Here is a 25,641-nt window from a genome sequence, read left to right on the forward strand (position 1 = left end):
AAGTAACCTAAACTAGGTATTGGAAGTGCAGCATGAGGTAGATGTAGCTCCAGTTTGGTTTTGATCAGGTAGAGTAATAATAAAAAAAGCAAAATTAATTTAACGTAATTTATCAAATATAAATGCCATACATACAACTAAGTGAATGGATACATCTCTTCCATCATTCCCTCCTACGAAAGGGGCAAAAAGTCCTACCCCTGAGCTGGGAAGTTGGTTCAGATGTATTACAGATCCAGGGCAAGCTGGATATCTCGCAGGCGGGCAAGCAGGGTCTGCACATGATGTCTCTCGGCTAGCTGTGCTTTGGTGAGAGTATCGATCCTCACCCTTAACTGAAAGGGAAGACAAGTGCATGAGCATAAACATAAATTTGTACAGTGAGACAGTATTTAGTCTTTTTGACAGCAACAGCTGCTCCAGCAGCTTTTGTATTATCTCACTTGAGGGCCAGTAAGTGACAGATTGAGTGACTCAGGAACAGCTTGGTACTGGCTGGAGTCAGAGGTACCAGTACCCACACGTGGCTGTGTGAACCTGGGGCCTGTCAGCAGTGCAGATGCAGTCTGCACACAGGAAATTGTCTTGAGAAGTTGCAGGAAAAATTTTGAGATTCAGTCTATGAAAGCCTGATCCATAGCTTGGAAATAGCCTCAGAAAGGTCTATTGGAGCAGGAGTTACATTTCTGAATGAACAGGAAGATGCATCTAGACACAGCCTATTCTGCTCCTCAACCCTGACTACAAATTTCATTTCTCTTAGCATTTTACTAACAGCTTACTACACAACTCATCACAGCTACCATCAGCCTTTAGGCTAAGTGCATAGCATAGTCATAATCACTTCAGTAGCTTCAATTTAAATGCTGTGTACACACCTGACCCAATTCTTCCTGAACTCCTTGCACACCATCTTGGGCTCCTGCCTGCATGCTCATTTCCAGCCACTGCTGCAGAATCTGTGCCTGCTGTTGACAGCACCTGATAAAACAGATTAGAAAGATTATTTATCCCAATTAAGAGCTCAACAGTCTAAGCCAACTTAGACTTGCAATTGATACTTGCAATAAGACCCATTTTTTTGTCTCAAAGCAGTCAATGGTTTAAATCTTTTTAAAAAGGGAAAAAAATGGTGGAAAGCAGAGGAATCTGAAAACTCTTGCCTCCATCTCGTGCTTCTAGTCCCTGACTTCTTCCTTTCCTGACAGTTAAATTCCCCCCAAGCCCCATCTTCTTTTAAGCATTTCTATTTTCTTGTTCTAGTAGAGCAGTTATCAAATACCAGCCATATTTAATTTTTTTAATTGAAAGCTGGAAAAGCTCAGCTTTTCACCTCACTCCTCTTGATAAAATAACTAAAAGCTAAATTTCAACTGCTCTGTGCAATTCATTTGTACTGTCTTCCGATTACACCCAGTGATACCTCTGACATGCTTCTCCAAGAGCTGCCAAAGGTATAATTAAACCACTTGGCTGACTACAGAAGTAGTTATGCACCTACTCTCTTTCACCTGAAGTGAACTCGAAAGGAGAAAATAAAAATCTCTGGAACTTTTCTGTTTCATTCACAGTTCTACTGTGAACAGACCAATTATTTTCAGAGCAGATACACAGAAAAAGCACAACAGTTGACAACACGAAGAAAGGCTGGCTAAAGGGGCATTGCAACATACTTGAGTTCTTGCTTCCTGCTGTAGTAGTACTGCATCTGCTGCTGGATATGTCGGAGTTCAACTTCCACCTTTCTCTGCAACACCATTTCTTCTCTGGAACTGTGCTCCCTTTTTTCCCCTTCAGCTGAATAGAAAATACAAGGCACAAGCAATGGAGGTAGAACAGACATCAACTCTTTCTTTGGTAAGAAGGAAAAGAAATTATTTTTAATGACAGGAAAAATTGAACCCTCCCAAGTCTTTTTCACATGTTTTGTTACCCTGTGACATGTACCTGTTGACCCTAAAGGATCAGGTACAGTGAGAGGGCAGGAATTCTGACAGCAGTACAAGCTCTGAAGACTGAACACACAAAAGATAAGAAATGCTTCGGTGGATGGTTTTAGTACTACAGATACTATTTTGGCCTGTTCAGGATTTCATCTTTTACATTTAGTCTAGAAGTAATTAAGTACAGTCTAGTCCTGCAAAACACATTTCTTGCTCTGATGTCATTAAAACACCACAGTGAGAGGTGCTAAGACACCATCTGTCCCCCTTACAGCTATACTGTAAGTACAGGGAAATCTCAGAGAGCCTTACTGGGTGAATTCTTCCCTCCTGAACTAAGTTCTGTTGTACATAAGAACACCCCAGCACCTGAGCACATTTCTTGCTGAGAGAAGCTGGCCCCAAGCAGTTCCCATCCTTCAATACCTAGAGCAGGGCTTTAGCCCCCAGACTCAGCAGAATCCATACAACTGCATTTACCATCCCAGAAAGGAATACTGATATCCTTTACCTCCTGATGCTGGCACACAAGATTGCCCTGTCTCCCACACATTTTTGTGGCAGTGACTTGCAGTCTCATACAGATTAGAGAGGAGGATGAGCAACTGCTACAGTTCAGATCTGAGGACCTACCTGCAGTCTGGTGACTCCCTTTTCCCACCAAGTTTTCAGGTGACAGCAAATGTGGCTGCAAATTTGGTTGCAACTTCTTCTCCACAGAATTCTGTTGAGAGTCTTGGGAATGGGCTCCTTTGTGACCATTCACAGGCTGACCTCCTCTCTAGAAGGCCAGAATGATATCAGGTTTTTCCTCAAAGGGTTTTTCTTCAGTAAGCCCTACAAGTAGCATGTGCCTGACCGACTACTCCCACTCAGACAACTCCTGTAGGTACTGAGCCCCTCTCATAAAATCCCACAGAAGAAGCGAGCTTAAAAGATGGGCTCTTTGATTTCCAGCATGGAGGTATTTCTAAAACTTCCCATTCTGTGTGGAAAAAGGAGTTGAAAATGAAGCACCTACTTGCAGGTTAAGTGAATTTCATTTTTTTGAGGCTCTCAGACACACCCACTGGTCCTAAATTTAGTTTCTCTTAAATCCCTGCAATCTGGACAGCAAACTGTAACTGCTCTGAACTCTGAAGAGGCAGCACCCTCACGTCACTTGCTAAGAAAAGATCTGGCTAGGAAGACCACCAGGAAAAAGGCATGAAATACAGTACAACACACATGTGGATTGGTTCAGACTAGGGGTAAACAGTTCTTGGGCATTCAAAGGCAGTTCACTTGGTCAGCTTTAAAGATGACAGCTAGAACAAGTGAAAAACAGCTCAATATCCAGGTGGGCAGTTCAGAAGAACCACAAAACAGCAATAAGCAGAAGGCCTGCTGACAGCAGCCCAATACACACACTAATTGTTCCTTCAGCAATACACTCACCTTTTCTGAGCCAGCTTTCATTTGGGACATGAAAGATGCAGGAGACCATAGCTCTGGCCCCTGCCCAGCACAGTGCATGTCCTGTGTCCACAGGGGGAGAGAGGGGAGAGCAGCACAAGTGAGAGAGGGATGGGGATGAGATAGACATTTACAGGTACTTTCTTCCATGCGAGGTGTCAGCATTAAGTTCCCAGTCTGTGCAGAACATTTATTCACACATATTTGCTGAAAGGGTACCTCTGACCTGTACAGGAAGAAGGATAAGGTCACTATACATTGCAACCTGTTGGTCTTGTCCTTTGCAGTCACTGCAAAAAAGGGGAGACTCTTGTCATTCCCTTGCATACAGCTCTCCAATTAGCTGCTCTACTATGCCCACTCTAAATCACGCTCTTTCCTTTACTTTTAAAATTGATTTTCTACCTAGTAAAAGGAGGTCCCAGCAGTCCCTTGCTTTCTAGAGACTCCAAAGGAAACTCAGGCTTCCATGGTGGTAACCTGGCTTGCTGAATAGCATTTCTGAAAAGTACAACAGAACAAAGAATGCCCCAGACTTATGAGTGTTGTAAATTGGCGTAAGCTGGCATTGCAGCTAAAGAAACAGTACTGTTTCATCATTCATCCCTTCTCTGCAACATTCTCCTTGCATGCAATAATGATTCTTAAAGATTACATTTCAGTGTGTATCAATGTGAGACTCTAGTTCACTATGGTTGTGCCAACACGAAGAGTGGTAGAAGTGACATAACTGAACAGAGCAGAAACTCTTCTTCTGGCAGCATAAACTTGCTTAAAGTAATGTGAAGTTACCATCTTATTTCCCTGTAGGGTTCCTGTCCTGCACTGAGAAGCTTCATAGACAATTCTTCCTTGCAACTGCCCCATGATCAATAGGTATTTTTTTAAGGAATAGCTTCCCCAGGGAAAAGAAAGAAGCAAGAATAAATTTCAGCTTCTGTACACCAGGATCTTGATGTTTATCATTTCATCAGATGACTTCAGTGAAAAAAACAAGAGCTTCAGTGACACTAGGTCACTTGGGCAAGATAAGCTCTCCTGATGACCAAAGTCCCATCAAAGGTATCTTTCAAACATTTCTCTATATAACTGTTCCTATGACAAATGGCCAGTGCTCCACAAATTCAACTGTACCTTGAGAAACACAAAGTGCAAGGTCTATAAGCTGAGCTGGTTCTACCTGTCACTGGCAAGTACAGTCACAAATACCTTCACTATGTGTGGGCTGATGCTTGCATTACACAGCAGCTTTTGTGTAACTCTGTACCACCAGCCACATGATGCAGAGTCAGTTAAGGAGAATGCATGGAACTAAGTCATCAATGAGAGAACTTAGATACACAAAAATGAGACACATGTAGATAGATTACATATATGCAAAGTTACATATATGCCAGAGAAACAGGGGAGGGACTGGAAATTTACACTCACAGGCCACAGAGAACTGAGCCCCAATCAGCAGGGTGAAGTGGTAGATGTCTGCATTTTGAAGGCCATGGCTCCTCCTCTGACGAATGTTCTCTTGTCTCAGGACTAACATCAGGCCTTTTCAATGTCACTTGCTTCTTCTGAGGTGGCAAAAAAGAAAAAGGCTTATTTAATTTCTGGGAGAGAGCCTTCTGTTTCTACAGCATGGCACTACAATACACTGACTGGTGAAGACTGTAGGCTGCCTGCCAACACAAAGAATCTGATGAGCATCTGATGGCTGAGAGCAGGAAGTACCGTATCACCCAGGGAGAAGGAACCGAGATTTCTGATGCCCTCACAGCCATACCAGCTCTCTAAACTGAATCAAGAGGTCCACTGTGGTAACATTTTGGGTGAGGAAAATTAACTGGGTACTTCTGCACCAAGGCAAGCTGCACATTAGCAAATGGAACAACTGGTATCTTGAAAACACGGAAAGGAGCTGGGAACGCTGCCCAGAAGCGGGAAGAGAGCAGTCAATACAGGCATCCTTTTCACGCACAGGGCTGGGTTGATACTCAAAGGCAGAAGTGACACAAGCCCACATATGAAGGTATAAGCACTGCTAAAGCTAAGACAGGATCAGATGTAGTCTCTAATGCTTCATTCTAGCACAAAATTTAGAGATCTGACCCACGTGCAAAGGTTTCAATCACGAATATTGTCTATGGCAGGAATCAGCCAGTTTTGAAATAGTTTCATTAAGAAAGGTTCCCAATGAGTCTGAAGTGCTCTAGTCTCAGCTGAATGAAATGCCTTAAACCAGAGATAGAAGTGTATGTAGGATCTAAAAACAGCTGGGATGTGGAGCTCCAAGATACATACACGCACATAGACACACACACAAACACACACCCCACACACAGAGCAGAGACCAGAGCAGCCCAGTTCTGGATATGTATCTGAGCAACCACTCTTTCACCTCCAGCTGGTGCCGGGTGTGGAGCTGACCCTGAAGCTGTTTGATGCCAGCAGTGTTTCTCAAGGCACGGGTTGCATCTTCTCTCAAAGGAGTTGTGTGGTGAACTCCTGTGACATTTTCAATGCCATCTTTCTTCTCCTGCTGCCCTTTTGCAAACCTGAGCCAAGCATCAAATGCCTAAAACAGAACAATGAGAGCTGCAAGCATTATACAGACAGGTTCCAGGCCAGGGACTCCCCCTGCAGACAGCAACTCTCCCTTACAATGGATAGGAATAGGCAGAGCTACATCAACAGCAGGACACTGCCACAATGACAGAGGGACAGAGATTTACATCAGCTGAGGCCAGATGGGGAAACGTGTGCATTTTCTAATCAGTTAAGAAATTTTAGGGAGTTTTCCAGCATCCCAAAATAACATACAGCATCCCAAAGAGGAAAGGAAACAGACATTCAGTGTGCACTCTGCTGACTGCACTCAAATCTGCACATGATCTGTACATCTGCAAACTCACTTGCCTGCCCCTGCCCTGCACACCCCCTTACCTTCCTCTGCACTGAAAGGGACCAGTGCCACAATGCTTGCACTGTCTTCTGCTTTTCCCATTGCTGCTGCAACAGCTATAAGGGGAAAAAAATGCACAGCAACCAGGTTAGGAGTTGACATACCCAACACCAGCCAAATACCCAACACCAGCCAAAGCATCAAGCAAGGAGGAAGTGATGGTAGAGCCAGAGCAGAAAAACCTACTCAATTCACCCAGTCTATGGCAAGGTGTCCCTTGTGCTAGCTGAACCAAAAAATCCTGAAAATGTTTAAACAAAGTTTTCTTGGTCCTTGTATAAATGGAACGTGGAGGAGAAGGGAGAATGACTAGCAAGGATCCAGGTATCTACCCAGGGGAAAATTCCTTACCCGAGCTTTCCAGCAAGAGAAGGAAGCAGAGCAAAGTCTATGAGTCATTAGCTCATCTCCCCTTCTCTGCAGCAGCTGCAAGGCAACCAAAAGATTGAGTCACTTGCAGACAAACCCCATTTATCTGAGCCAAATGCTATTAGAACAGCTACCCAACAGCCTTTATCACCCTCCCTTTGCTCTGTTGAGGCCACTCCCAATACCCAAGTGCCCTACAATGTAACCCCATTTGCAGGTATCTATAAGCCCAGCAAGGATTTCATTCGCAGTATATGGTCCCATCCTGGCAAGCTCGGGTTGTCTGGTTAAGTCTGTTACTTCTATCAGTTTCTTCGGGCAAGACACAGCCATGCTCCTTCCTCCTCAGTACACAAAACTGTCATGCTCCTTCTCAGCCAAGACTGCCATTCCCTTCACCAGGGAACACAGCGTGTTCCTCCACACCCGTAACTTCCCACAGGCTGAGGAGGTTGCTGATCATTCTCACCTTTTTCCCAAGGCATTTCTGATGATAATTTTTCCATTTCACCAGGTACTTCTGGAGCAGGTGCTGCTGGTGGTGCTGTGCTGCCCTATGGTGCTGAGCCTTCAGCATCAGAGACTCCCTTGTTAATTCCTTCCAGTGAAGAAACAGGGTCTGTAAATACACTGTTAGGGGAAGATAAATTAACCCATGTACCAAAAGGAGACTATTAATCTCAGAGTATCAAGCGATCAGCTACTCTTCCAGACTGTTTCAGCAACACTTAACTTGGACAACACTCAGCACTGAGAGTATTCAGTATAGGACAATTGTGAAACACTGCATGTAACAGACGGGGACCTGTGACTTGCAAGTCTTCCCTGTTGCTACTGACATTCTTTGTAACCTTTAGGAAATCATATGCCCTCTGTGCTTCAGAGTCCTCGTGTGAAGAATGTACCATGGTGCCATGAAAATGCTTGCAGAGTTTGAGGGTCTTTCAGTATGAATTATTAGAGAATGACTAAAGCAGTAATTGGTAAGACTACTTGCACTGCCCTCAAAAGAGATGTCTGAGGTTCTCAAAATTAGTAATTGAAAATTCCTTTGAAGAAGGAAGCGTTAGCATTCCTTATATAGTACAAGGAACAAACAGAGAAGCAGAAGTAACACAAGCAGCATTCAGCAGATCACTGGAGTCCCAACTCACTCTCCATTCTCTGGGGACATTCTTTGTAAGCCAACAGACCATCCAGTCACTTCATCTGTACAGATGACACAACAGACTGCCCTTGGCTCATACACAGGCAACAAGGTCTTTTGAGAGTTCAACATCTACATCAGCTCACCTATATCCAAATGTTTTCTGGCCTCCACCACAGCTGTCACCTTCAGATGGCGGTGACACGCTCCTAGCCAGGCAGTGTCTCTCCACTGCAGCAGCACCTGAAGATACAATGTGAACAGGAGATGGGACACAGACTGGCACTGCAATGGAAGGGGACACAATGTACTCCCCCCATCAATGGTAACATAACCACTTCCACCTCATTTTTCATATAAGGCTCAGCAGGACAGTAAGAATTTCCTACAAATCAAATACTTCTGTATTTCAGAGGGTCCCCTTGGCATTTTTCAAGGTGTTCCTCTCTTGCATCCATCCCCTCCCTGCCCCACTTCACCAATACTACTATGCTGTATCATACTACTGGTCTTCCCTTCCTTCTAAGAAATGAGAAGAAGGAGGAAGAGAAAAAGCCATGAGCTTACAGAGACAAGTTTCAGAGACACCTGTAAAAACAAGATGAGACTCCCATTTTGCAGATCTCTCTTAGTAGTGGCTCTTAGATTAAGTGTTTGGTCCTTCTAATTGTACTACCTGACCCCTGCCTGAATCAGCACCTGTACTGAGACCTTGGCACCTGCTGTACAGATCCTACCTTTGACAGGATTGCTCTCCTGTAGTGCTCATCTGCCTTAGATTCATGTATAAGAGCAAGGGCGTTTTCTCTCCAGGTACACAGCACCTGTCTGAAGGCAAAAATACACACAAAATTTAAAAACAAACAAACCCATTAAGAATGATTCTCACTTGTTCATTTGGCACTTTCCTACTCACAGAGGAACCAAAACCAGCTGCACCTATAAACTCAGTCATGCAAATCAACTTCTGCCCCTTCAGGTCTCTGCTGAAGAGAAGGCAGGGCAAAACACAACACACTCTGTAATACAGCAGCTTCAGCTGAGCCAATCAGGCTCTGCAAGTGACTCAAGCTGTATAGCATTAAAACAAATAAGGTAATTAAAGTAAAGTAACTACAACCAGCGCCATGTGGTAGTATTTTTAATCACTCTCCTCACTGTAATGCAAGAGATGCCTCTGCATCGTCCAGGCTGCTTTAATACCATAAAAAACAGGGAATGATGCAGTTTGCTGTCTGTTGACTCTCACAGGACTAAACAGAGATTTAAAAAATATTCAAGCAAAACAGATAGCAAACAGGAAGACATTGTTTTCTTTTAACTAGATGACCTGCGTGCAAAGAAACAGCAATGCGTGGCAGAGTCAACTCCCAGCACTGAACATTCAAAAAGTTACAAAGGTGGCAGTGAAAGAAAGTAATTAATTTGACTGCAGTGCAGTCACTCCTCTCATGCTGCTTAGGAAAAGGCTCACCGCAGCAGCAGTCGAGCGTGCTGTTTCTCCTTCTCAGTTACTTGATACAGAATACACTGTACGTTTTCTTGGTAAATCTGAAAAAGAAATAGTACTGAGAGGTAAATTTACCTCAACACCTGTGAGGAGAGGCAACATCTAGAAACTCTTAGTAGCGGCTCATACGTAGCACTGGCAGTAAAGTACAGGGGGAAAAAATACAGCCACTGAAAGCAAATGCTGCTTCTCTGTGACAAGCAATCATTACACAACAGTTAATGCTAGCTATGATTATACCATTCATCAGTGCTACAAGATTACCTTGGTTATTCTGCTCCAAAAAGTAATGCTAGAGCTCATACAGCCCTACATACACAAGCCTCTGTTCTACCCTGCACAAGCGGTGCGTATGTGCCTCGAGTGAAGCAGTGTGGCAGCTCTTCAGCTCTCACTGAAACACTACAGCACATGTAGACAAGTGCCCCGAAGAAAAGGCTGTTCCATCCTACCTTCCAAGATGCCAAAGTCTTGCCCAGTAATGTGTGTTGATAGTGCAGGTCTGCTTGCACCAACTTCCTCCATTTCTCACGCTGATGTCCCACATACTGTAAGGGGGAAGTGGAAGAAACCCAAAAGATACGTACCCATGAAGGACAGAAAACAGGTAATGGCAGAGACAGGAGGGAAAAGGACCATTCCCAGTCTCTGGAGAAACATCAAACCTTCACCTTGCTGTAACAGGTTTTCACTCAAACTGGTGCTGCACTCTGCTATTTCCCCAAAAGGCCTAGTTGAGGTGCTTTTTTCCCTGCCCTTTGTAGGAATTCTCTTGAAGACTAATGCAATCCATTTAAGTTAACAGGTCTGCACCAACCTAGCAGCTCCAACTATAAAATTTCTCACAGATTCTCAAGACGTGATGCAAGGTACATCTGGTACCTCGTATCATGGTAAGGAAAAGGCCTAGCATGAAAGTACTCTGTCACAGTGTTTGCTACAACCTGTACACAAATACAAACCATACACAAAGGCCTGGCTGCAAACTTCTAACTTAACTCAAGTTTTGAGAAGGACACACCCAGTACTAGCTAGGGACAATTTCATCACACTAACTCTGGTTACGTTCCCAGGTACATCTAAACTATATTCCCATTCTCAGCACATCTAGATGCACAAACAAAAAGAATTCCCTGTCCTCCCTACACAGTTCCTGTTCCACCCACAGTGAACTGGTTTTATCCACCTGAAAAGGGAGGAGAGCTTAGGAATGACTAATGTTTAAAATAAACAAGTTAACTTCTAGCCATATGGGTACAAGGAATTCAAACATAACAGAAAGAATTCACACGCTTCCCCATCTGTTAACTCTCTCACCTCTCTCCACTTGTTCCAAGTCTGCTGCAGACACTTTGAACAGTGAAATTTTAAAGCTTCTGTCTCTTTGAGCCTCCTGTGAGAAAAATAATTATTTGGCAATCCACGTTACTGAACACTTCTAGCACAGACTTGAGTGCACATTTGTTATTTTTAGTAATTCATTTACTGGAAGACAACTTAGATTCCACAGCACAAAAAACGAGTGAGCACCATTGTGAATTAAATGCTCTTTGTCCAAAGTAAGCTGCCACAGGGCCAATCCAAATCATTGTTTGAAAAAAATTCTTACTCTGTTTCTCTCGCCTGAGTCTTTTGCTTCCACAAACTGAAGGCCTTTAGCAGCAGCTGGTTACTGTAGTGATCTCTTGCACGAACCAAGCCCTCCTGCTCCTCCAAACGTGCAGTTGTTCTCCTACGCCAGCAGCACCAGAAACAGTGCAAGAGCTGCCTTTCGAAATGAAGGACAGCCTGAAATGGACGGAAGACGGCAATGAATGCGCAGCACAGGCCAGCTACAAACAGCAGAAAACAACTCCTTAAAGATGACATGCACAGAACTGTCCAATGTTTGTTTTTTCTGAGGTTGAACAGCAATGGACATGCCATCAAAGCCCCTTTGCTGTGAAGTTATGTGATGTGCTCTGCAGGCAGCTGTGTACATATGGACGGAGGAGCTGTTACCAAAAACCAGCAGGCCAAAGAGAGGAAAAACACAAATTGATAAAATAACATGTGAAGGACTCCTAAGAACCAGTACGTTTCAGAAACCAGTCCTGTTGAATTTACAAGAACCGATAATCTCACACCACCAAGGGTGAGCCATATCTGCACAAGGACACCCACATGTGCTACTGTCAACATGGAGTTATGTAAGAGACCATATAAAAGGCCACTGTGGCTGCTACATGTAAAGACTCCAGGACTATATACATATATATACACACATCCCCCTTAGAAAATGAAGGGCCCTGGAAAAAACTTAATTGACACCTACCTAAAAGCAGCTAATTTGTCAGTACAACCCCGCACTTCTTAAATAGGCTGGGGTTGGCCCTTTAGTATTATTATTATTTCAACAAAGTAACTATGAGACAGTGTGTGAGAAAGAGAGAGAGCACACACACATTTATAGGGTGATGAAATAAGTGAATGAACTATGTGAATGACTATCCTCTAACAATAACTTGATTCTATTATTAACAAACTGGTTAACTTAAAAAAGGTGATCAGTAAATATTGGTTGTAATCTGTTTCCCCAGACTTGATCCCTCACCAAGGAAAAGGGAATTTACAACAGCCAAGTTCATCTCATGCTAACTCATATTCACAGACAGTGACAATGAAATCATCCCCTCTATTTCTTAAGCAAGGTACAAAAGTTACATTTACCCTCTTCTCTCTCATTCGATATTCTTGCAGCTTGCAGGCCTTCAGCAGCCACGTGTCAAATACCTGTCTCATCAACACCCTCCTGGCAAGCAAAAAGGGAGAATGTCAGCATAGGAGAGAATTCCTTCAGAAAACATACTGATTTTAGGAATTTCAACTGGCTAAATGAGCCTCAGAGCTAGGCTTAACCAATCTCCCTCTTACATTCCACAGAGAAGTAGGAAATGTAAATTGTTCATTACTCACAGAAAAAGTCAGAGCAATTGTCATCAGGTCATGCCCCCAAAGGTATTACCCTACTTTAGAAGAGAATCAAAGGCCCACAGATTCCACATTTGTACGAGTCTGTATTAATATTTCTCTGCATACCTATAACGGGCATGAGCCACTGATGTTAAGGCCTGCTGCTGTTCTTCCTCCTTCTCTTCCAAATGGGACTTCCAATGGTTCCAGAACTTCTGCAGCACCTGAAATAAAACAAGAAAGACACAAAACCCCTCAAAGATACCAAGTGAGGAGAAGAATGCAAAGAAATAAATTATTAAAGTCCTACTGAAACTGCATACGGCAATGGTTGCCTCCTGCACTGCTTCATATACCAAACTTCATAACCCCCAACAAGTTTTTCTGGTAAAAGAAAAAATCCACCATAAACACAGGAAACAAAAAACTAAAATAACATATCTGAGAGTGCCAGTTGACTCATACAGGAGATTTTCTGCGGCTATTAGTATTTAAGTACAAAGCTACTGCTGTAATAAAAAAGTAATTACTTTGTAGGTGACAGTGGAAGTCAATAGGACAGCTCAAGACAAACTAACACAAGAACCAAAGTCAAACCCACTGTAACTCGATGCTGACGGGACGACAGATTTGTTCTCATTTGCTGAAGATGAGTGTCCAGGACATTCTGCTGAAGACCCTTAAAGCCAAGTTCCTGTAACAACAAGAAATAAACACAACTTTCATGTGTAATCCAAATCAGGTAATTTAGACTGGTCTAGAATCCTAGAATCCCTTGAGTGGGGGCAGAACATGGTAAATAGAATTATGAGAGCATCCTGCTTCAAATCACTAATCATCCTGCTCTTATAATCACTAATGTTTTCCCTCCAGGATCCAAACCAGTACATTGGTATTCTTTTAATGATGAGTACTGATCCAACCTCAAAAATAGTTCTGTTCCAAAAAGCTGGAGGCTTGGTTGTGCCCGCCTTTCAGACAGCCTTCAGGGATTTAGTATTTATTTAAAAAAAACCCTAAAACCTAAACAAAACCCCAAAACACTCAACCACTCACACATGCAGTAAGCGATCTTTGGTCTCAGGTGAAAAGCAGCATGCACACATTACTGCAGAGAAGAAAAAGTAATTCTTGTAGCAAACACCGTAAGAAAATCAAGGGGAAAAGGCAATCTCATGGTGGAATAGCCAGGGAGCAGGTAACTCAACACCCTCAAGATGAATCTACTTCACCAGTTTCCCAGTTGGAAGAATAGCTGTTCTGGACAGCAGCACAGTTTCCCCACTTGGATTCAACTGGCAGATTCCAGAATAGTTTAAATTTAGAAACCTGGTGTATCTCCCACTTAACACCCACACACCACTGGTCAGTATTACAGAGACCCTCCACAGCCCCTGCCACCCACCACATAACAGTGCTCTTACCAACAGGTGACACTTGTAGTGCTTTTCAGCCAGCTCATATTGCTGAGCCTCTTCCACACACAGCACAACATCTGTCACTGAGTTAAAGTATCTTTTACACAGAAACCACCTTTTCCCACACAGCAGCACTACATCTCCATCTAAATTTGCTTCAATGTTTGAATTTCCAGTGCTGTTATCTGCAGAAGTTCTGACTACAGTCAAAATTTGAGATTCTGCTGGCTTATCACAATATATTTCTGATTCACTCTAAAATAACAATCAAAAATTATCTTCCGCAGGCTCTTAGCTGCTAATATACTGTAATTACAACAGTTTAATGATTAGTTAGTATAGCATTACATACACCTATCTAATGACAACATGTTTGTTGTCACCTGCGCTACTGCACAACATTCCTACTTATTAACTGGATCTTTCCCCTGTGGGGATGCTTCTAACTTGTCTTTGCTAGGGACCAAACACAGATCGGATACAATGCTTCCAGTGTGCAAAGACTCTCCATAAGGCAATCCTTGCTGCTTGTTTTTCCAGGTCCCTTTGGTGAGCATGCATTCTTCTCCTGCACTCCCACAACTGCTGCCAATCAGAGAAGCACCTCCGGAGCGTCCTGCTTCGGCAAAACTCTTGGGCCAGCTCTAGGAGACAAACACAAATCACTCATGGCTTGTTCTGTCCTACGCTCATTCGTGTCAGACGAGATCCTGGCATCTGAGCCACTGGTTCCGAAGTGGCATGAGCTCTAACACTGAAAAATGGTTACAAGAATTCACACTAATGCTCAGCTACAGATCATACGCTTCCTATTGATCGCAAAGGCAGTTTAAAAGCAGTAACCTACTGTACTGATCGAAGAAAGGGAAGTTAGGACACTGTATTACTTGTTCAACATACTCAAGGTTGCTTACATCTCAGCATACCCCTATTATTAATTCCTGCATATCCAAGCTAGATTATTTTCCACTGCCACCAATCAAAAAGCAATTTATACAAATATCTGAACTCATTCCTGTCACTGTTGTACCAGGGATGGTGAAAAAAGCAGCATAACTCCAGTCCAGCAAAGGAACGGAATTATTTATTGATTTCCAAACTCTTTTATATAACCTGGTTCACTTGAATGGCATAAGGTTATTGGTCCTTTGACCATCCACCTCTTAGAATGATTGGTTAAACCACAACACCCATTTCAAAATATTTCTCCAGTCAGTAACATAACAACACTGCAGCTGTGAGATAAAAATATTAGTTTACAAAAACCTCTCACTGTTCCCAGCAAGCATGCGTGTGAAATCAAAACTTTCACATGGATACTGGCAGAAAGGTGGAAGATTTCTCTGCATCAATCCTTCAGCATCCACACATTCCCATTCAAGGGAAGAAACAAAAGAACTGGTGTAATAATCTTTACCCTCCTATAGGAGTTGAGATTTGACTGATTATCAAAAAGAAGAATAAAATCCAGAAAATCCAAGAAAATCCACAAACTGATTGATCAAAGTCTTGAATACATCAATCTCACAAAGACAAAATATAAGACAATATGCAAGTTTTCATCAAGTGAATTGTAAAATATTTTCTTGTAAATGACATGGAAAGCAGGTGATCCTCCTGACAGTTCAGCATATGAGCTGAGCTAGCCAGGCCTGTCACAGTGTACAGCCCAAGCTGCATCTCATGACCTGGTGGGCAGAGACATCACAGTGTCTCCTAGAACACAAAAAACCATCACTGTGCCCTAAGCAAAGGGGCTGAGCCCTGTTCTGTCCTAAATCACCATTTCCCTCACCATTCTGACGTTTCTTTACTCTGTTGAGGTCCAGGTATCCCAGCCATGCTCCCATGCATCTCCTCAATTCCCAGTGCTGATGGTGAGTTACTGCCCTGGTGTCCTTCTGCTTGTCACTCTGGGTATATAAATACAGCTCTTGCCACTGCAACCAAGCCTGAAGGAACAATTAAGGAGCAAGGGCAGTCAGGGTAAAAAACAAACAAGATTAGGAAAAACAACAAAGAGAAGGAGAGGAAGCACACACACACAGTAGGAAATTCCATATGAGGTCTAAAGGTGAAAGCCATGAGCAATGAGATTCCCCCCATAAGAGGGGGAAAAAACCCAACAAAACCCAAACAAACACCAATGGAATGTCAGCACAGAAATGGTCAAAGACAAACATGTGAAAATCAAACTTGTTTTTCACATTTTTAAATACTTTCACACTTTTTCCCATTGAAAGACCAATAAAATACTTCTCTTGTGCCAACAGGCTTTGTTTCAGAGTATTTTCATATAAGAGGGACTCACATCACAAGATACTGTAAGACTTCCCAAGTCACAAGTTTCTTTCCTTAGCAGAATACTGCCCCAAAACAGGCCGTGTTACATCTTACAGTGCAAGTCAAATTAAATACCATCCCTTCTTTTTAATGAAATGGACAAAAAGCCACAGTTTCAGTGAAAGAAATAAAGAGACCCATGCTGTTTTCACTTCAGCTAAGATCAACCATCTGGACAACACTCTTAGTCATCTGATTTACTTTTAAGTAGTCCTGCAAGAAGCAGGAAGTTGGACTTGATGCACCTTGAACTCTTGACAGGTTTGGTGCTGTGACCACTTCCCTGGGGAGTCTGTTCCAGGGACTGACCACCCTCTCAGGGAAGATCCTTTTCCTAATGTCCAATCTGAACTTGCCCTGACACAGCTTCATTCCATTTCCTCATCTCTTGCAAAGTAAATAAGTACAAGGCCTAATTTTTATTCATCTGCAACATTTTCACATGTGTGCAACTTGAATATTAGAAATGACAGTAGCTGAAGTTCCTGAGACTTACTCGAAATTGCAGGCCCTGGGCCCAATGCTGCAGAGCCAAAATATTCATTTTATGTCCAGAGCATTTCTGATAGTGTTGCCTTCTCCACACTGCCCATGAAATGCTGCCAAAACAATGTTACAGACAAGTTCAAACACAGGCGCCATAATTTGGTGCAAGAAATCACTTTCATCTCACTGGAAAAATGTATGAACAACAATCTTTCCAAAAAGCCACAGATTGGTTTGGGTTGGAAGAGACCTTAAACATCACCTTGTTCCAACCCCCTGCCACGGGAAGAGACACCTTCCACTATCCCAGGTTATTCCAAGTCCCATCCAACCTGACCTTGAACTCTGCCACGGATGGACCATCAACGTCATCTCTGGGTAACCTGTTTCAGTGCCTCACCACCCTCATTGTAAAGAATTTCTTCCTAGTATTTAATCTAAATCTACCCTTTTTCAGCTTAAAGCCATTCCCCCTTGTCCTCTCATTGTATGCCTTTGCAAAAGTCACTCTCCAACCTCCTGTAGGCTCCCATTAGGAATTGGCAGGCTGCTATATAAAGGTCTCTTAAATTCACAGTCCATAGGTGTGCCAGAAGAACTCACACATCCCAAAAAAGCAAAAGAATTCTTAAAAAAAAATCAAACACTGAACGAAGTCACTGCAGGAAAAGATAACACAGATCATGGCCTTATGATCAGGGCCGCTCTGCCTGTTTGTATTCCATCCTTACCGCAAACAGCTTCTTTCCCTGAATGCCAGTGCCACAGACTGCATCCCATGTTTTGTCCTTTGAACACCAACATAAACCAGCCAGTGCTGCCAGGTCCTGAGCATAGCTTGCTTCTTTGCTGTGTATGACAAAAAATGGCAGCATCTTAAGTTCACATGGGAATCTGGCACATCTAAACCACTCCATTGCAGATCACCCCCGACTCCTGTGCCCTCAGCCTGCAGGGACATCTTGTGGGAAACCCTGAAATGACAGCGACCCTCCCCCCGGTCGAGGGTGTCGCAGTGAGAAGTCTCAGAACTGCTGACAGCACCATCCATGCCACTTGTTCAGAGCAGCATGAATTATTGGACAATGGCCGATAATCACTTTGTCTTCAGTGCTTACAGGGGAAATAACTGTAGAACAACAATATTCAGTGTAATGACCGTACTGGGCTAGAATTAGAGGATTTTCTTTGGTTTGGTTTAAAAAAAAAGTTCAGCAGGTTCATCAGTTGCTTTTCAAGAGTTATTCTCTACTACAAGCAGAGAAAATTAACCAGAAACAAGTCAAGTTTATTTAGCAGGCTGGTCAGGCAGCTAAAAACAGAAGTGGTGTCACAAATTCCAGTTTACCACTTTATGCAGTGTGCCACACTTTCTCCTCACAGCAAGCTGGCTTGTCAGAACTGACATCACTGATGCAAAGTTTTTAGAAAAAAACATCATTGATTCTACGCCACTTCACATTTACACATAAAAAACCCCAACTTTTTTTTCCAGGATTTCCTTGTGAATCAAGTATTAACCTTGAAACAGGTCACCTTTTTCTATCTTTGACTAAGTAACACATAGCTTCTGCTGTAAATACTCTGGCCTCACTCAGTAAGAAAGGAAGTCTGGATAGCCTGTCAGTTTGTGTCCAAAGGTGTTGGTCTCTAGGACATTCTGAGGCTACGGTTCATGTGCAAAGAGACCGGTTAACTTTTTCTGCAAATCAGCACAGAACAAAGCCACACTATTATCTTTAAACAAACCTCCCTTCAGCAAAACATATTCCCTGAACCCAAGAAAGTTGCTACCAGTATAGACAGCTCCAAGTCAAATCCCTTGCAGAGCAAACAACCTACACATTAAGACAAAGGGCACTTCAAAAGTTTAGGCTTCTTTCAATTGCAAGACACAAGCCGGAAGGAACAGTCAATAGACCTTAAATAAGTGCAGTTAAAACCACAGGGAATTACTATCTAATGTCTATAGCAACAGTTGATAGAGAATTCCAAGAACACATTCTATCAAAAAACATCTACTCAAAAACATACTAAGTTAAAAAAAAAAACCGAAAAAACAACCAAACAAAAAATCAAACCACCACCTCAAAAACAAATAGTGCAATCCAGAGCAGATGGAGAGGCCCTTAAGCTTATTCACTGGCATCCCTAAACAACTATATAGCTATACCCCTATAACAGAACCCTCCTGACATCTGGTCCTGCAAGCACTGCACTGCCATGGGATGGGGGAGCTCAGGGTGCAAACAGGCACAAGAGACACAGATTCTGGTAAATATTTCCCATGGAAACTCCCATCTCAGTATGTCCCCAAATACTGGTAATTACCATCACTTCACTTACCATGAGACTCTGCAATATAATACTTGCTCCTCTTTCCTTGCTGCTGGCATACATAGGCTCTCCAAGTCTTGAATATCAATTTAAGGAGCAAATGCCTGAAAAATAAAAGAAGTGACATTCAGTAAAATATTTAAATAAGCAATGAAAACATTGCTCTTGGCCTAGACATACCATGGATGTAACTTGCTCACTGGTATTAAAAACTTCTTCAGAACCTAAGCAAAATTTCTCAGACACACCCCAACGGGAAGTCATTTTACTAACCTGTAATGGTTGTCTGCTCTGAGGCTGAACTTCCTTTCTCTACAAACTGTCCACTGCTCCCTCCACTCCCCAAAAGTTTTTTGAAGAATCTTCTGATCATAAAAGCATCTAAACAGTTGAAAGATTTGGACATAGGAGACATCATACAGGCTTCCAGAGCGACCACAAATCAGTTTTAATGAAGATTACACCACCTCTTCTCCAGGCTTGCCTGATTAGCCTAACATCTAATTGCATTTAAAACCATTACCCTACTGTGACACTTTATTCCAAGACTCTGTGAAGTATTGCAAGAAGCAATCATTTTACTGACTGTAAATACTTCGCATAAAGACAAGGAATGAAAGACAGCTGTTGTTAACTTGTCAAACATCAGAGTGCCGGTTGACTTTAGACCTATCCACATCTTTTATCCTCAGTTCTGTGTTTTATTCTAACAACTAGAACAGATGATAACAATACATGTATTTTCCTTTCTGATTTTGTTCTTTGCTATTTTAATACAAAATATTATATATATATAAATAAATACAAAAGCTACATCAGATTTTATAATGCTTTGATGTTTCCATCATGTAGTAATAGCAGAATTAGGCCCAGAATACCTAGAGGTCTCTCAGTGAAACACATCAATCTTCTCACAAGCTGCAATTCACAGCCACCTAACCCAAGCCACGCTGCTAAGTCATTCCAAGCACTCATGCAGAAAAGAAAAAAAAAAAGAAGAAATGAGCTATATGTTATTTTTTTGGACTTGGTGCGTTAACAGTATTGCACATGCATTAACAGGTATCGCAAATTAAAGCTATGGAGAACCGGGTACTTTTAAATCTAGAAAGGCAATTCATTATTGCTTATGCTCCTTGCTGGTCTTTATAAAATCCCTTTCCCTAAAAAATAAATTAATCATTGTGCTGAATTTGTAGACAGCCAAACTAGTGACAATTCAGTAGATAGGACAAGAGGAGTGGTGAGGTTCACAGGACAACTTCCATTTACTAACTAAGTCAGAAACAGAACATATGTGATACAGAAAAATGAAACTGAATGACTAAGGATCTGATCTTATTCCCAGTGCAAGTCTTCCCACTGGGAACTGCTTCAGTTCTCAAGGGTGTGGTCAAGCAAGAATGAACAGGCAAATTAATGCAAAACAAGAAATGAGTACAAAGCATGGGTTTTCAGCAGCTCACAGAATACTGACAGCAGAAATGAATTATCTGCCACAGGTATTTCCAAGTCAGACAGATACCAAACATATACAGATATACATTAAGAACAACAGTGCAAATAGTAATATTATCTGAATTTCATATTAAGAGTTAGACTCAATGATCCTTGTGGATCCCTTCCAACTCAGAATATTCTGTGAAATCTCTGCCATCTTAACTTTGGGAAATAGTTAAATTTAAAGCAGGTATCCCAATCACATCCCATCATTTATATGCACATACTGTTCAATTTTATCAAAACACAATTCCTATGAATTTGGTTAATAAAAGTTTAACCACGATTATTAAAAACAAAAAAGCATAAGCAAGAAAGGTACCCAAAGAAAACCTTCAAGTGATCTCAAAATACATCCAAGTATTTTTTTGCCAGCCAGTACTCTCTTAGCCCAATGGTTTACCACTAAGCCATTAAAAAGAAAAAAACACAAAAACAAACAAACAACGACAAAAAAACAAAAAACAAAAAACAAAACAAAACAAAACAAACCACAAAAAAAACCACCCAAAAAAACCACCCCGAGTTCTGAAATTTTATGTACCTGGCTTTGGAAGGGAGAACTTGTGCAAATGTCTTTTTTGCCCACAGACAGAAGAATTTCCTTGCTAGATATCTGGAATATAAGGAAATGTTAGTTGCCTTTGTACTCCTCCTCTGCAAATTCCCAGGCAGCCGTGAAAATAGGAACTTTTATTCTAGTTTCAGTAATAAAAGTAAGGGTCTGGTTTTCAGAGATCAATGCATATATGAAGTATTTAGACCCTGAAATTAGTACCTGTAACAGAGCAATTCATAAAGTATAAAGAGGCCCAAGCATTACTGCAAAACTTGAATTGGGATGTACTTCTTTAGGAATGCTGGGTAGCCAAAATGCATTCTGAGCATCCCTCTTACACCCAGTGACACTACTGAGCAGGGTGCTGGCTGACTGGGGGCCCTTTCTGAGATTTCAATATGGTAACATCACTGTTTCCCTCAAGTAGACCAGCTGAGTCCAGAACACTTGAGCCAATCTAATGTCTGGCCCTGTCTGAAGCCAGCAGATCTTCCTTCTTCCCACCTCCCCTCAGCAGTTCCATACCTCCACAAGGTTCTCTTAACACCAGCTCAGCTCATTAAAGTTTTACTGTGACACTATCACCCTTCTCCCCTTTTTTCCCAATGCACTTCATAGTTAATTGGCACACGGAGGACCCCAATAAGCACCAAAAGCTTCACAGGGTAATTAGTTAAAGCATACAGCCAGAAAGGGGGGGCCTCCCCTCTTCCAGCAGCTCTGAGCTGCTCCATCAGCTCCAGCTGCTCAACAAATGATAGGCTTTTAATCTCTAAACAATTACATCCCACCTTTGTCAAGTTTCTTTCAACAAACAAAAGAAACAACAACAAAAAAAATTAGAGGGCAAGAAGAAATCATTACACCTGGCAGTGTATTAAAGAATATTGTTAAATAGCCATTTTTAAATTTGCCTTTGAAAATAAAAAATATGTGAAATCTGACTGTCAGTCCTCGTCCTCAAGTAACCACAAAGCATCTTCAGAACTGTCTACCATGGCCATGAGCTAAAGCTTCTGCTGTAACCTACACTGGTAGTACTAAACCCAGACATTTTTACATCTGATCCCCTGCTCCATTTTATGAAAAATATGTTTTGTACTTATCACCTGCTTTGGAATTTTTTTAACATTCTTCTTTGAATCTGGGTATACCAAACTTGACCTGGCTTATCATGACCTCTGTCCTGAAATTCATGTGTTGCAGACTGGGGAGCAACAGATCGCCCAGCTGCATGAACATGATGCTCAGGTGGTTGTTGGATTTCATGCATCATCAGGGTTTTGAACTTAAAAGGAAAAGAGATATATTTTGTAGAAAATTGTATTATCTGCAAAGAAGTGGCACTATTTCAATACCTTGCTCTGTAACAAAGGTATCTAATCCCATACAGAACATGACAGCTACAAAATGCTAAAACATTTATTGTTTCTTTATCAGGTGTTCTGCAGTATCTGGAATTTTAAACTTTCCCCAACACAACCAGGAAGATACATTTCAGTGCAATCATGTCACAGACAAACCTTTTCTCCTCTAATGTTGAAATGAAAAAGCACTCAAATGCATTTATGTGTGTACACACAGGGTGTCTTGACAGAGAAGACCTGACTGTGGTTTTCTGCCTTTTAGTCTCAAACATATCAAGGTATTCTGTCTACTGCTGACAAATTCTCTTACGCACTAGTGAACTGAAGTGAGAATTTTCCATTTTAACATAAAATGCTCTTTCACAAGGAACTCTTTCCTAGTTTTGTTCATATTTTAACTGTGTTTTTCCTTTAAAAAAAACCCCTGAAAATCTCTTGTTGTTTTTACGTATTTGTCATTAAAAACCAAAATTAGACGTATTTTTCCATCACACAGCTTATTTTCATGTGTAGTTCTAATTTGAAAAATAACAAGGGTGTTTTTATGAATTCTAAGTATTTTTTCTCAGTAATTTTCTGAAAACAAGAATTAAAAAAACTCATATGCAGATAAAACTTGCTGAACCAGTTCTATTGAAGCTTCTTTCCCAAAACAAATGCTGCCGCCACTCTGAAACTTTGCACATTAAAACCACAAACACATTCTTGAGTTCCAGAAGAGGCAACAGAAGGGGATAATCTGAAATCCCACCCTAATAATCTCCTGAACTGAGCTAGGGAAAACACAGCTGCAGGCAGAAAAAAATGTCAAAGTGATTGAACAATGCAAGTTTCAAAATTTCAGCTGAATAACCACTATTAACAACAAATCACTGGGAAGAAATACAGTATTTTTGGCTTGTTCCAGCAGGCTGCAAAGAGTTAAAAAAAAAAAAAAGTTAATGGAAGAAAACAAGACCTATATTTTGTGTGAGAAATTCTTGCTCTATAAAATATTATCTGAATGTTTTCTGAAAGAGGTAGGCCCCGTCCAGCAGACAAAAGAATTCTGTTCACATCAAGATGTACAGTTAAAGCAACTCTAAGCACTTTTGAAGAGGAGTTTCAGGCACTTTAAAATTTATGCAAATTTTCAGTTCAAATTGTACACACCTATTAGGCCCAACTCCCTTTAAAACTATTTCATCTGCTCCAAAGGTAAGCCTGGTCTGATCATATGCAATGACAACCTTACAAAAAGGAGTAAAAAAAAAAATCAAACTTCAGTTAAACAATGCAGAATTTTTGTAGTAAAGTCTAAGGTGTATGAATATTTAATAATTTCCCAACATATTTACTTTTAAGTGGATTATTTCTCTATTTGAAACATTGTTATGTGCTGGACATATTTAACGATGACAGCCTATGTCCCCCAAAATTTATGGCAAGTGACCATGAAAAATAAGAGTCAAAGAAGGATCATTTCTCCCCTGTCAAGTTGGAAAATGAAAGCATGGGAAGAGAACCAACAACATGGAGTAAATCTGTGGTTGGGCCAACAACTGTGTCCAAGTATCTTATGTTCCAGTCTCATATCTCAAGCTCACTAACATCAGTTTTATATTTAAATGTTATAATAATGTAAACCCACATGAAGATGTCTTTCATGATCAGTTTGGGGGTGGGGTGCTCTTTTTTTTACTTTGCTTTTAAGAGAACATTTTCTGGTTAACAAAATTCCATAGAGATCAATAAGCCCTTCTGTGAGAACAACTCAACTTTCTTCTGTCCCATGGAAATCTTAAGATGTCATAAATATAGAATCAAAATAAATTACAGCTGAGGTCTTTAACATGGTAGCTTCTCATTACTGCTTACCTGCTCCTGAAGTTCTCCATTTCACTGTAGTTCCAAGCCTGCAGTACAAATGCACACTCTGCTCTGCAATGTTGTCTATTAACTCTGGACAAATCACAAATTGGCGCCTGTTACTTTGTGATGGATTCATCACATGGATCTATGCTAAATGCAGTCTGTATCATAAAAATGGCATGACTTCCACTCAGACAACCTGCACTCAAACAGCATAACGCAATTCCAGATGTTTAATATGGAAAGTATCTGTGTGTCTCACAGCCTCACTGCCCTGAGCAACACTGTGCTGGCTTAATCTAAGGCTAATAAATTTATACCCATTTGAATCCTAAGGCAGCAATTCTGCCCACACCAAATGTGCTAGGAAGGTGCTGTTAAAAGGTAACTGCTCCAAGTTATATGCCCCTACTAAAATTAATAAGCAAGGGTGACACAATCAGCAGCTGACTCCTTCTCACCCGTTGTTTTTTTTTTTTTAAATACTAAGTTCCTCTCCTTCACAAGCACTTAAAAATTAAGAAAACAATGAGTTCCACCTAGCTCCATCAAGAACTTCTATATGCATGGAACCCCGTGACTTCCAAAGGTCCCAGGAATTGTCCAACTCTGTGAAAGCATCTGGAATTATGGCATCTCCTCTTAAGTGTGAGATCCAAAGTGGATTTTTCTATAAGCATTGGTTAGGGTGTGACAGAAAAAAAAAAAAAAAAGGCAACAACCAAAAAAACCCCAAAAACAAACTAAACCAAAACCCTACACAATTTTCCTGCAGCTTTACTGCACGAAATTCCTTTCAGCAGGTAACTACACCCTGAATAAGCTTTTTGTGCTTATGGCCAAACACTTGAGACCCACACGACACTGCTTCACAACCCCGCCGTGAGGGACTGCGGCAGCGGCTCCCGCCCAGCTGAGGGCGCCCCAGATCCCGGCACCTGCGGATGAGGCACCGGCACACGAAACACGGGGCCAGCAGCGGAGAGATCGACCGCAAAGGGGAGAGAAGCGAAGGGACGCACCCGCAGCGCCGGAGGCGGCCCCGCCGTAAGGGCCGGGTGCTGCTGGGCAGGCGCGGTGGCGCCCCCGTGCGGCGGGGCGGGCGCCACCGCCCCCGTGCGGCCCCGGTGTGACCAGGATTTACCGACTACGGGCACAGATCGAGCCCGCGCAGGGAAACGGGCTGAGCGGGCTGTGGCAGGAAGCTGTTGCTGCACTTGGGCAAAAAAAACAGTGTTCTGCCGCTTCTGTGCCACTGGACTTTTCTGCTGTGAGCATCAATTAACAGGCACCTATGGCAAATGTGCCTTTGGGAGCCAAAAAACCCTGGTTTAGCTCACAACAGCGATGTACAGAAAGGCGACAGTGAAGCACAACTTCTCATAGTTCAGGCCTTCTCAAAGCCTACAGCATCTCGTAACAACCACTCAGCTAGAGGCTGGTGCGTA

At 42.0% G+C, this 25,641-nt stretch overlaps 1 protein-coding gene across 1 annotated transcript; it reads right to left on the bottom strand.

Annotated features, from left to right (window-relative positions):
• Window positions 1-51: 51 nt before the first annotated feature.
• Window positions 52-24,371, bottom strand: SFI1 (SFI1 centrin binding protein). The gene is made up of 28 exons (XM_082293512.1): window positions 24,200-24,371; window positions 20,961-21,032; window positions 19,190-19,297; window positions 18,926-19,020; window positions 17,311-17,428; window positions 16,590-16,692; window positions 15,546-15,702; window positions 14,233-14,394; window positions 13,757-13,827; window positions 12,934-13,026; window positions 12,459-12,556; window positions 12,090-12,171; window positions 10,990-11,168; window positions 10,698-10,773; window positions 9,833-9,928; window positions 9,345-9,421; window positions 8,608-8,698; window positions 8,017-8,113; window positions 7,193-7,353; window positions 6,706-6,780; window positions 6,336-6,410; window positions 5,791-5,967; window positions 4,830-4,966; window positions 3,381-3,624; window positions 2,577-2,724; window positions 1,674-1,797; window positions 879-981; window positions 52-335 (listed from the first exon to the last, which is right to left on the bottom strand). Exons 1-28 carry the CDS (start codon window positions 24,217-24,219, stop codon window positions 228-230), a joined length of 3,147 nt encoding a protein of 1,048 aa, XP_082149638.1. The 5' UTR covers window positions 24,220-24,371; the 3' UTR covers window positions 52-227.
• Between the last annotated feature and the right edge of the window lie 1,270 nt (window positions 24,372-25,641).

This window comes from Coloeus monedula (genome assembly GCF_965178545.1).
Source record: "Coloeus monedula genome assembly, chromosome: 18".
NCBI classification, from domain to species: Eukaryota; Metazoa; Chordata; class Aves; order Passeriformes; family Corvidae; genus Coloeus; species Coloeus monedula.

What these genes read in the sequence shown, in the direction of transcription:
- SFI1 (XM_082293512.1), bottom strand. Translation starts at nt 24,219, where the DNA reads ATGGAGAACTTCAGGAGCAG. An exon ending in AGGGAAAGAAGCTGTTTGCG is followed by an intron (nt 16,693 to 17,310) that starts GTAAGGATGGAA and finishes TTGTTTTGGCAG; the next exon opens with CATTTCATGGGCAGTGTGGA. An exon ending in TGAAAGCTGGCTCAGAAAAG is followed by an intron (nt 2,725 to 3,380) that starts GTGAGTGTATTG and finishes CTGGCCTTCTAG; the next exon opens with AGAGGAGGTCAGCCTGTGAA.